The following is a 12819-nucleotide window of genomic DNA, read 5'->3' as shown; positions in this document are numbered from 1 at the left end:
AACTGCAGCAGGGCTAGGGTGGCTGCTAGGGCTAGACTGTCACTTTTCATATGATCCAGAATCTTCCTGTGAGTAAAATTCAGAAGCGGAAGCACAGGTTTGGTTAGAGGCAGTGCATTAGATTTGGCCTCTGAGCCTGAAAACACAGTAATAACAAGGGCTCCCAAACTGCAAAGCCATTGAGAATAGCCAATTATTCTGAAGCCTCGGCCACTGATTTACTGAAAACCCCTTTTGAAAAAAGTGTGTGTGTGTGTGTGTGTGTGTGTGTGTGTGTGTGTATATATATATATATATATATATATATATATATATATTATGACCTTTGCAAACTGCAGCTTCTTAAGACTACAGCTCAGTCATACACTACATGCTTTGTAGTCCAAATTTCCCAGGTTTGAACTCTGGCAACGCAGCTCTGTTGCCCCCAAAAAACAAATGGTTTGCCTGTTAAGACTTTGCAAACCCTGCTGTGAAAGTTCCATATGCTGCTTGGCAGTCTTCCCATTAAATTCTATGGCTTCTTTACTACATGGGAAATACTCCTCGCACAATAGGCCTGTTAAATGGCTTTGTGGCAGCAACTGTTATCAACCAGCTCGCCTGTATGATTTGGGACTTTTGACGTCACCGTACCTTAGTTTCTTTTTTTGACCTCTTTGCACTATCATAAACATGAAATGGCACTATGGAACGTGGTTGGAAGCACATTCACATATGCAGCCTCGGTCTTTGACTACACCCAACACCACACCCAACACTGCAGCACGCCGCTCTGGCTTGCACAATGTCGTCCTTCTTTCCCTTTCTTTTTCATTATAGGTTTGTTTCAGATCTCCTATGCATTTAGAGCTATAACTAGCCCTAGAGAGTACCGTATGTTTTGCTCTATAAGACTCACTTTTTCCCTCCTAAAAAGTAAGGGGAAATGTGTGTGCATCTTATGGAGCGAATGCAGGCTGCGCAGCTATCCCAGAAGCCAGAACAGCAAGAGGGATTGCTGCTTCTGCTGCGCAGGGATCCCTCTTGTTCTGGCTTCTGAGATTCAGAATATTTTTTTTTCTTGTTTTCCTCCTCCAAAAACTAGGTGCGTCTTGTGGTCTGGTGCAACTTATAGAGCGAAAAATATAGTAATTAACGCCCCCATGCACCCTCTGCTGCTTCATACTTCATTTATAGGATTTGCCTCTGAGCATAAATTACAAATCCTAGATACCACTCATGGGTAAGCGTTGGCCTGTACTGTATACACATCAGCACAATTTCATGTTTTAACAGTAAACTGGAGTCCCTGCCACATGATTTTGGACTTTGTTTCCCTATTTAATCCCTGCAAACCGTATAAATCCAGATTAAATGGTGGACATGATATGACATGGCATTTTGATAAGGATGACGTCCTGTGGAAGCTGCACAAAACATGCACAGTATCCAACAATGAAGGGATACTGATCTTGTGCATAGGATATAGCCAGTTGGACTGATGGTTTTGCACAAAACGTGCTTGGATTAGCAACATTTAGCAGTAATCTGCCATGTGGAAGTGCCTGCTTCCACCGTCCCTCTCTCCCATCTGCCTGCCCCTGTCCTAGGTTGCCTCTCTTTTATTAAATTAGTTTCTCATGGCAAGGTAGCAGGTCTCTTGCAATCACCAGCACATAACAAAGGTATTATCTGGCATCCCCATTGAAGTATGTGTCGTACAACTCTTTGGGCCTATCTATTAATGACATCAGTTGCTAGCAGAAGTCACGAGAAGCTATAATCCCATTTTCCACATTGTTCTGTAAACATTTTCCACTTTCCCTCCCCTGTTCTACCTTTTTGGCACCTATATTATTGTAAATCTTGGGTGGCGGTTTCAGATAAGCAAAGTTGCATTTATGCTGGCTGTTAAAACTCCAATAAAAAAGATTGCCTTCGTAGCCTGGTGAGCAAACTTCCCCACCTCTGTGTTCCATCCTCCCTTTTATAGCTAACTTTATACGCCTTCTGTTCACAGCAACATGTTTGCCATTGAAGGCCTCTTTTCCCTGGATGAGGAACATGTGGCCTTCCAGATGTTGTTGCGTTCCAGCTCCCTTCGACCCCAGCCAGCGATTCTAATGCTTAGGGATGGTGGGATTTGGAGGCTAGCAAGACCCAGAGGACCACAGGCTCCCTAGCCCTGACCTATGACCCTTTAACTCTCCCCCACCTTTTTAAAAATCCCTTGCCACTCTTGTTCACTTTCTTGGCCCACCAGGAAATGTCGTAATATGTCTACTTAGGGTTCCTTTCAGCAGGGAATGGTGGCTTAAGATATAAAGCTAAATCCTTCAAAGAAGAGGCAGAATTTGAGTGTTGCGAAGGGCAAAGAATAACGCAGTCTAGGTGTTGGGGCAGAGAGCTTCCCCTTTAAGCAGAAAAAGGCAGAGCTCTTCATATCTGCGCCCCCCACCTCTACCTACAGCCATCTAATCTGCTCTCTGTTGCACCAGGACATATGCACACAACCACTCAAGACTAGGGATGGAATGAACTGTCCATTTAAATTTTCCTAGTTTCTCATTTGCCCAGTTTTCTTATGTTTTGCAGCAGTTTGAAAATCATCAGCGTTTTAGGGTGAATTTCTCCTAATAAACGCATTTCTATATGCAGTTTTGACTTGTGTACACCTTTTTGCAAGCTATTTCCCCTGAGTGAATGCATTTTTTGTATGTTAACTTCCACTAGCGTCTTAATTTTTTTAATGTCCCCCTGATGCATGCATTTTTGTAAACAGCTGTCGGTTGGAGAACTCCATCACAAAATTCAGATCAGTGTGGAATTTCAAAGACTGTTTGTACGTTGTTTCAGAAAGTACAGATCTGAGAGATTCAGCTTTAAATGTGAACTAATCGTATTTCTCCTCCATCCCTGTTCACGACAGATAAGCAGTCTAACCCTTTTGTTCATGCTTTGGAAAGCAGCCCTGCCAAATGTTTGCAGAGATCTGCACTCATTCTCCTCTAAGAATTCGCCCTCACTTGGGATGGAAAGGAGAGAGAGAGAGGAGGAGAGAGAGAGCTTTGTGGAGATACATTTTTTGTAGAAATGTGTTTCTTCCACCCTCCCTTCAAACTGTGTCCCAGTAAGAAATGTCTTTTGGAGCTAAACTCAATCTCTGCTTTCCAACAGGCTCGTCGCATCCTAGACATCACTCCAGTTAAGGAGCTTGTGAGTCTGAAGTGGAATACTTACGGGCGCCCATACTTCTGCTTCCTGGCATTATTTTATGTCCTGTACATTATCTGCTTCACCATGTCCTGCATTTACAGACCTCTGAAATCACGGTCAGAAAATCAAACAGATGAGCGGGACATGACCATTGCCGTGCAGAAAACGCTGCAGGTGTGTATGTATGTGGTTCCCCCTGTTAAAATTCAATTATTTTTGTTAATAGCCTCTTATATAAATAAACAGGCCTGTTCTATTGGTCCACGTTTCTCAGTGAATCCATGCATGCTGCAAAACGAGGCAGGAACAAATAGTAAAACCCTAAAAGAATTAAAAGGGCTTTATACCATTTAAGATTGCAGGTGAGGAAAGCTGTATCTCACTTTTGAAAACATCCATACTTAAAATAAAGGGACGCGGGTGGCGCTGTGGTCTAAACCACTGAGCCTAGGACTTGCCAATCGGAAGGTTGGCGGTTCAAATCCCCGCGACGGGGTGAGCTCCCGTTGCTGTGTCCCAGCTCCTGCCAAGCTAGCAGTTCGAAAGCACGTCAAAGTGCAAGTAGATAAATAGGTACCACTCCAGCAGGAAGGTAAATGGCATTTCCATGTGCTGCTCTGGTTTCACCAGAAGTGGCTTAGTCATGCTGGCCACATAACCCGGAAAAACTGTCTGCGGACAAACGTCAAGCACCGCAACCCCAGAGACATTCGCAAGTGGACTTAACTGTCAGGGGTCCTTTACCTTTTAATACTTAAAATAACTACCATAGCAGAGACACAGCTAGGCTAGAACCTTTCTCCCTGAAGTTCCACATTTTGAAAAATTGCATCTCCCCACCTGGAGCCTGAAATGGCAGCAATCCACTCTTCCATCTTAGGAAGTTTATTGCCTTGTCTTGCATCTATCGCCATAGGAAGAATTTGGAGATGGCAAAGAGATAATCCAGGAAACCCGGGTGCATTCCAACTATGTATTTATCCATGTAAAAGTTTATTGGTGTGGTCTTTTTAAAGTTATTAATTGTGCCTGCAAAGTGCAAAGTAAACAACATTTATGAACTTTCAAAGCTGAAACAAGAACAGAAAGAAAACTGAATAATATGAATACAAAGCAATGTAAAAAACAAAACCCCATTTTTTAAGATGCCTAGAAGCAATGGGGGGAAATCAAGAGTCGAGCCTTCCCAAGTTCAATGTGTCACTTTTTCAGGGCTTTCTCGTCGCCTTATTTGTTCACTAACCAGTTGTCCTTTCTTCTCTGTTTTTAGGAGTCCTATCAGACATATGAAGATCATCTCAGGCTGGTGGGGGAGCTGATCACTGTGATAGGAGCCATGGCAATTTTGCTCCTCGAGGTGAGGAAAACCAGCAACAGCTATTGTTCAAACGAAACCAAAACCAGTCCAGGAGCTCCATCTTCCATTTGGGTCGGCACTGAACTGTTGTCCTTTAATAGAGCATATCTTGATGATGATGATGATGATGATAATAATAATTTATTATTTATACCCCGCCCATCTGGCTGAGTTTCCCCAGCCACTCTGGGCGGCTCCCAATCAAATGTTATAAACAATACAGCATTAAATATTAAAAACGTCCCTGAACAGAGCTGCCTTCAGATGTCTTTTAAAGATAGGATAACTGCTTATTTCCTTCACATCTGAAGGGAGGATGTTCCACAAGGTGGGCGCCACTACCGAGAAGGCCCTCTGTCTGGTTCCCTGTTATCTCCCTTCTCGCAATGAGGGAACCGCCAAAAGGCCCTCGGCGCTGGATCTCAGTGTCCGGGCTGAACGATGGGGGTGGTGATTACAAAATTTTGAAGCCAGTTCAGTTGTCAACATTTCCTCCAGAAAACCATGGGCACTGTAGTTTGGCCCAAGCACTTCCAACTGCTAGCAAACAGCAGTGCAAACTATACATGACTTGATTACTATAATCAGCAGCTACCTATCTTGCAGACTGAAAGAAGGCAATCCAGCTTGTTGTTGATTTTATGCATTGAGTCAAATATAGTTTGTGGTATTTATGCTGCCTGCTTGGAAGTGTTTGGCCAATACACCCCAAATCTCTGGAGTAGATTCTACCTTGCCACTACTATCCACCTGATCTATGCTTGACTTTATTCAATAGACTCGGGGAAGCTTATATTTTAAAATTACTTATTTTGGGGAGCATATCACTTCCACAACAGATCTTAATCTCCTCCCTAACACCTCTTAGACCCTTAAACTGGTACCTAGGAGACGGAAAAGCCCAAGGTGGTGGTGGTGGTGGTGGTGTTATATACCATCGTTTACCAAAAGATCCCAGGACGTTGTACAACATTAAGAACACATTTTATGGAGCATAATAATAATTACATAATATAAAGCATAATAATAGGCAGCATAATAAAAAAGTAATCATAATGAGGGTAGGCTGCTGGGCTGGACCAAATGGCTATGAGGGCACAAGTAGCTCCAGCTCTGGGTGAAAAACAGCTGTTCCTTCCTAACTGGTGCAATTGTTTCAGATTCCAGATATTCTGAGAGTTGGAGCCACTAAGTATTTTGGACGAACCATCCTGGGAGGACCTTTCCACATCATCATGTGAGTCTCTACATCTCCAAAACTCATAAAAACCCTCCTTTACTAACCTGCTCTCTGTCTCTTATTCCCCATCATCCCACCTCTTTTATGGGCTTCTTCTATCCCAGATCTCTTTCTTTGGAAATCTCTCTCAGAGAGTCACAACTAACATTTTCTGCCTGAAGTCAAAATGTGAGTGAATTAGTCAGTTTTATTCCTCAGCTGGTAGTTCTGAGGAATTTCGAGAGAAGCTAGTCTCTCAAGAGGACGCAGCGATAGCCTCTAGGTTGTTTGCTGGGTTTTCCCTAGAGTAAAATCTACCTCCATTCTTTCCCCTCTATCTTTTCACGCTAGATCCCTCCCAAGCAGACGAAGGCTGCGTCAAGGGGGCGAACTCATCCTCTGGGCCTGTCTGGCCCATTGCTTAGCCATGTGCATCATTCTCCTTGATCAAGATGTCAGAGGGGGGGAGACTAGCCAGCAGGAGTGGGACTGTCCTGCCAGTGTGTAGCAGGATTCCTCTGATTCCTCTGTGCCTGAGTCTGCGCTCACATTGTGACTCTCAGCTTCTAAGCCTTTCCTGGAAGGCTCTCCTTCTCCTGCCCCCTCTTGATTGCTCAATCCCCTGCTTCTAGCACCTCCCCGCTTGTCCCTTCTACAGACTGCTCTTCAGTGTTCCACCACCAGGATCTGGGATCTAAGTTGTCTTCTTCTGTGCCCTCCTTGGGGGGCTCTTGGGTGGGCGGCTCCCACCACTCTTCCTCATCCAGCCAGTCCCTGACAGTGGGATAACCACGTGTAGGTGTCCACATTCCTGATTGTACCATTTCCTTTGCAGCATCGTGTATGCATGTTTGATCCTGGTGACCATGGTAATGCGACTCACAAGCACCGATGGAGAGGTGGTACCCATGTCCTGTGCCTTGGTTCTGGGCTGGTGCAACATCATGTATTTCGCTCGAGGGTTTCAGATGCTTGGCCCCTTCACAATTATGATACAGAAGGTGAGGAATGCCACCGACCTTGTTGCAAATTCAGATACATCAATTCAAGATTCTGTCTCCCATTTGCCTCCTATCTAAACTTCCTTCCAGAAGAATCTGCTGCGTAGAAAGGGCTAAAATGGCTGGCCATGGCAGGAATAGACTCCAAAAGCAGGAGTAAAATGCCTTAAATGCCAACAGGTTTTTCCCCCAAAGCCTCCTAAGAGTTGCCATGCTGAATCAGACTAATGGCCTATCTGTTCCAGCAATCTGGAGCTGGCAATTTGAGGGTAGCTACAGCCTGCTTGGGACGCGGGTGGTGCTGTGGGTTAAAGCACAGAGCCTAGGACTTGCCGATCAGAAGGTCGGCGGTTCGAATCCCCGTGACGGGGTGAGCTTCCGTTGCTCGGTCCCTGCTCCTGCCAACCTAGCAGTTCAAAAGCATGTCAAAGTGCAAGTAGATAAATAGGTACCACTCTGGCGGGAAGATAAACAGCGTTTCCGTGCGCTGCTCTAGTTCGCCAGAAGCGGCTTAGTCATGCTGGCCACATGACCCAGAAGCTGTACACCGGCTCCCTCTGCCAATAAAGCGAGATGAGCGCCGCAACCCCAGAGTCGGTCACGACTGGACCTAATGGTCAGGGGTCCCTTTACCTTTACAGCCTGCGAACCTACCTAGTCTACCTTTAATTGTCCAAACTAGATATTTATTGGGTGGGAAATAACTGTGCTGTGGACAGCTTGGATTTCACAACATCTCATTTCTCTCCTTCCTTTAGATGATCTTTGGAGATCTTATACGCTTCTGTGGCCTAATGGCGGTTGTGATACTTGGCTTTGCATCAGGTAAGACAGAAACGGATGGGTGCATGGAGTGGCCGTGGGGATTCATATCAGTTTTTACTAGGCAAGAATGGAGCTCAGAGGAACTGAGCTTCCAAAGATAGGGTCCCTGAAGGAAGAGGGACAGAGGCAGTGCTAGATTAAGAAGAAGAGATCTGCAGGAAGGATGTAGTGGTGGATGCAGAGAACTGTGTGGAAGGAGTATGGAACTGAGCAAAGACCAAAGGAGGGGGGAAAAGAGCTGGAGTGGAGCCTCACCCTGAGAGAGCAGGGAACTGTGTACTATTGGCATGGAGTCAACAGGCAAGGAAGCTAGGAAAGAGAAGCAAAAGACATGGTGTTAATTTGCCTTTAATAGTGTAGGTTCAGTGACAGTAGATGCAGCCCATAAACTGGAAAGTACACAATTCTGGAAAGTGCTGGTTTTGACCCATAAAGCCTTAAACGGCTCAGAACCACAATACATCAAGGACCACATCTCTCCATATGGACCTACCCAGACCCTGAGATCATCCTCTGAGGCCCTTATTCGTGTGCCTCCTCCATGAGAAGCCAGGAGGGTGGTAACACAAGAAAGGGCCTTTTCTGCAGTGGCTCCCCATTTGTTGAATGCTCTCCCCAAAGAGGTTCACCAGGCGAAAAAACATTCCTCTTTAACCAGGCCTTTGGCTAGTTTACATCCGATGGCCTTTTAAAGCGTGTTGTGGAAGGGGGGATTACTGGGTTGTCTTTGTCTTTGTTTTTATTATGCATTTTCTGTTTTTTGTATTGTGATTTTATGTTGTGAACTGCTCTGAGATCTATGGGTATAGGGCAGTTATTTATTATTATTATTATTATTATTATTATTATTATTATTATTATTATTATTGCTGCTATTGTTACTAATATTGTTATTATTAATAGAATGCACCCTGTGCCCTTTCCCTTGACATCTTCTGTAGTTGACCAGCCCTCTTTGTGTCCTTTCTTCCTTTCTTCCTTCCGCCACCAGCCTTTTACATCATCTTCCAGACAGAGGACCCGAATGGTGTGGGCCATTTCTACAACTACCCCATGTCTCTCTTCAGCACCTTTGAACTGTTCCTGACCATCATTGACGGACCTGCCAACTACGAAGTGGACCTGCCGTTCATGTTCAGCGTGGTGTACTTTGCTTTTGCGATCATTGCCACTCTGCTCATGCTGAACCTGCTTATTGCCATGATGGGCGACACCCACTGGCGGGTGGCCAGCGAACGGGATGAGCTTTGGAGAGCACAGGTGAGAACATAATGTGAGCATGGCAGAGATTCTAGTGGCACGAGAAGGAGAAGTGCCACAAAGGCCACCTCTGCTTGCTTAGCACATGTGCAAATTTACACTGGTTTCAGTCTGGTTTGAGCTCCGTGGCTCCCAGGCAAGGAACCCTGGGAATTCTGGTCCTGTAGACAGCCTGGGGATTTCTGAACAAGAATTCTCAGCACTTCAGTCTGCACTTGGTCAAGTTATTGGAGGAAAGCCACAATCAGGAGAGCCAACTTGCCCTGCTATTGAAGGGGGCCGACGTCTGATGTCATGCACCACATCTTGGGACACACTGATGTGGCACACCATGCCACCACTCAACATTGAGGGGGCCTGGCTCCCTCCTTAAGAATTTCGGGGGGGAGGCTAAGTGCCTCACAGCCCCTCTGCTGGCACGCCTGGCCGTAATCATGAAACTGGCTTCCTCTAGATTGAGTGTGTAAAAATGGTAGCTATTGATAGTGTCTGCCGCTGCTTCTCTAGCTATGATCTAGATGTTACCTTATAGCCTTATATTACCTCAAATATCACTTCATTAATATTTTTTTAAAAAATAGTTGTTCTCCATTATTAATCTGAATTGCATCCAGTAAAGTTTAAAATTCAGATAATCTGAAACAGATTGATTTCTGAATACAAACCTGTCAAGTTGAAGGATTGCCCCCTGACCTTCTGTTCTTCTTCAGGTTGTTGCCACTACAGTCATGCTTGAGCGGAAACTCCCACGATGCCTCTGGCCTCGCTCTGGCATCTGTGGACGAGAGTATGGACTAGGGGACAGGTGGTTTCTCAGGTGAGTCCCTTTTGTCTAGTGCTGTATTTGCATGCAGGAATGAATGAATTTGATGGCACAGTGATTGCAGCTGTCTGTCTGTCTGTCATCTGTCTATCTATCTATCATCTATCTATCTATATCTATCTATCATCTATCGCTCTATCTATCATCTATCTATCACAGGCTTCCTCAGCCTCGGCCCTCCAGATGTTTTTGACCTACAACTCCCATTATCCCTAGCTAGCAGGACCAGTGGTCAGGGATGATGGGAATTGTAGTCTCAAAACATCTGGAGGGCCAAGGTTGAGGAAGCCTGATCTATCATCCATCTATCTATCATCTATCTATCTATCTATCTAACTAACTATCTATCATCTATCTATCTATCATCTATCTCTATCATCTGTCTTCTATCTAATGACAACATAGGAAGCAGCTAAGTCAGACCATTAAGTGACTTGCAGCTCTGTTGGTTAGAGCTTGCTGCTGATAACACCAAGCTTGCCTTATTGGTAGTAGAAGTTGGAGAAAAGTCCTTAACCTCATTGTTTCTAATCTGTGCAGGGTGGAAGAGCGTTTGGATGCCAGCAAGCAGAAGATGCTTCGCTATGCAGAGGCCTTTAAGGGCCAAGACAAAGAGGATCTGGACAAGTTATCCGGGAAGCTAGAGCTGGACGATCCTTTCCGGAAGGAACCATCTCCAACCGTCTCGCGGAGCACAACCCAGAGTAGTTTCCATCGCGGTTGGCAAATCCTGCGGAACAACACCTTCAGCCACCTACGCGGGGAAGTGAACCACGCCTTGGAAGAAGAGGTCTACCATGTCTGAGATGGTGCTTCGCTGACTCTGCACGCTACTGGTGCTTTGCAATGCATCATTAATTTCTTAAGGTGCTGGAGGGATCTTGCAGCAGCTTTATCAGCTGGCATTTCTAGGAACATAAGAAGAGTTCTGCTGGTTCAGGCCAAAGGCCCATCTTGTCCAGCATCCTGTTCTCACAGTGGGAAAACAGATCTGTTCTCACAGATTCCCACTGGAAGTCTGCAAGCAGGAGCTGAGCGCAATGGCACCCAGTTCTTGCGATCTTGTGGCAGCGTCCCATGACTTCATCGCATCTCTCTCAAGTGCGCTGCCTCTGCACTTCAGTGCAACAGACCCGAGGCACCCTTGGGATGTCTATCTCCTCCCTGCAGCAATTATTCTAAGGACAGTACCAGAGTTTTACCTGCATCAAAGGGGTTTTCATTGGGAGTTCAGTTACGACCCAATCAATAGTTCCTGTCTCTCAGCATGTTCCCGGGCAACGTTCCACAAAAGCTTCCCTATTCTCTGAAGAGTCAGCACTATGGAAATTGTAAATCTAATATGAAGGGCGGGGCGGACATTATTTAAATTCAGGGAGCTGGCTAAATCTGACACAGCAACTGAGCAGACTGTCAACAGACAGCTAGCCAGCATTCCAGGGACCCTTAAAGAGTACGGACATCATCTCAACTAAGTACATTTCCACACTGCTACAGAGTGGGTTCTGCTTTTTGAGTATGGGAAGCTAGTGCACTTTAAGCCAAATGTGTGGCGCTGGATTTTATCCCAGGGAGAACTTTTCTAGGTCCATGTCATTGGAGTCCTCTGTTCTTGAAAAAGCAGGATTAAGGCCATTTTTCCTTGTCTGAATTGACCTCTGCTAATATTCACTATTGCAGGGTTGGGTGGGGGTCAGGGGAAGAGGTTTATGAACTCATTTGTGTTCACGTACAGCTGCCACTACTTCTCCTTGCGCAAGGAGACTGAGGCCTGCCGTGTCCATCTTACCAGCTGTTGCAAGTTCCTGTGCGCATAGTTTGTGGGGAAATGCCGTCTTGCTGCTCACCCGCAGTAGTATTTTACGGTGCCTGATTATGAGGGGAGAGCAAATGTGAGGCAGGATCCGGGTGTACGGATTGCAATCCAGATGGCATAGCAGATGCTGGTGAATACAGGTGTATAAAGCTCTTGGACCCTTCTGAGAACTGTTATCCCCAAATTCTGCTTAAAGTAGATCTGGAGTTCCAATAAAATAGCCAAGCTAGCTCAATTTTTTATTATGAGTTTTGCACATCCATCAGTGGCTCCTTGCCTTTGCTTTACAGTAAACTGAACTTGTGAAGTTCCTGCTCAGGAAGAAGAAGGGGATAAAACACCTGCAGAGTCAAACTTAGTGAAACGTTTCAGGGGGGGCTTTCATGCTTCCGGGACTTTGAACTTGAGATGGCCTTTCATGAAGGATACAACTTAGAAGGGAGACTCGTCTTTCCACAAGAACGACGAGAGTGAGACTGGTGCTTCTACAGTCTCCCTCCAGCTTTATCATCACTTTGAATTTCATTACAGAAGGAAAACAAGAACCGGTCATTACTTAAAGTGAAGGAGTGACTTAAGATTGCTGCCTCTCCAACTGCAGAACTCAGTGGAAAGTTACCTGCATTCCTCTGTAGCAAGAGCAGTGAGGAGAGGTCTCAGCTAGCCAAAGGAAATGTACTTGCACAGAATATTTTTGAGGCACCTTGACTGCTAAAAACGCTTTGTACTGTGACAGTTCCTATCATGGAATTAGTTTGGGCTGTGGCTTCAATCAGGGTTTCTGACCGTTTGGTTGTCGTCGTCCCCATTTTCATTCCTAACTTGAATTCCATTTTCTATCCATATTTTCCCTCAACTGGGCAGATTCCAAACTGTGTTCCAGGATTATTTTTATTTTCTTCACTGAGAAGCTCAGTAATGGTGTAGAAGCATCCCTGAAAAACGCCTTGTCCAACACTGCCAGTTTTCTCCAGCTTTGTCTAGTGCAGTGGGGGCTGATTCTACAGTTTATGCAGGGCCATTTCTCACCTTAAATGGAGTGCACATCTTGAAGATGCCACGCAAGCCTTAAGTTATGCCATTGACATGTGGGAGGAAGGCAGGATTGAGGAAGGGCCGTAACACACACATTGCATGCCAAAGGGTCCAGGTTCAATCCCTGACACCTCCAGGTATGTCTGGGAACATTCCCTGTCTAAAACCTTGAATAGTCACTGCTAGTCAGTGCATGCACTATTGTGCTAGATGGGCCAATATCCTGATTCTCTGTAGGGTAAGGTGAGCAAACATTCATTCATTTGCTATCAAGAAGCAAATTAG

General features: G+C 45.3%; 1 protein-coding gene across 1 annotated transcript in view; it reads left to right on the top strand.

Moving 5' to 3' along the window:
* The window catches only part of LOC128405335 (transient receptor potential cation channel subfamily V member 5-like), a 34074-nt gene extending 21561 nt beyond the window's left edge, over nucleotides 1-12513 (top strand). The window contains exons 11-18 of the mRNA XM_053371864.1: nucleotides 3160-3372; nucleotides 4469-4555; nucleotides 5716-5792; nucleotides 6610-6775; nucleotides 7534-7600; nucleotides 8592-8860; nucleotides 9571-9677; nucleotides 10224-12513. Coding sequence (XP_053227839.1) covers nucleotides 3160-3372; nucleotides 4469-4555; nucleotides 5716-5792; nucleotides 6610-6775; nucleotides 7534-7600; nucleotides 8592-8860; nucleotides 9571-9677; nucleotides 10224-10488 — 1251 coding nt within the window. The 3' untranslated portion in view covers nucleotides 10489-12513. The remainder of the gene's footprint in view (nucleotides 1-3159; nucleotides 3373-4468; nucleotides 4556-5715; nucleotides 5793-6609; nucleotides 6776-7533; nucleotides 7601-8591; nucleotides 8861-9570; nucleotides 9678-10223) is intronic.
* Nucleotides 12514-12819: the final 306 nt, after the last annotated feature.

The sequence above is a fragment of the Podarcis raffonei genome, chromosome 17 (genome assembly GCF_027172205.1).
Source record: "Podarcis raffonei isolate rPodRaf1 chromosome 17, rPodRaf1.pri, whole genome shotgun sequence".
NCBI classification, from domain to species: Eukaryota; Metazoa; Chordata; class Lepidosauria; order Squamata; family Lacertidae; genus Podarcis; species Podarcis raffonei.
This window is presented reverse-complemented; position numbering and strand designations above follow the sequence as displayed.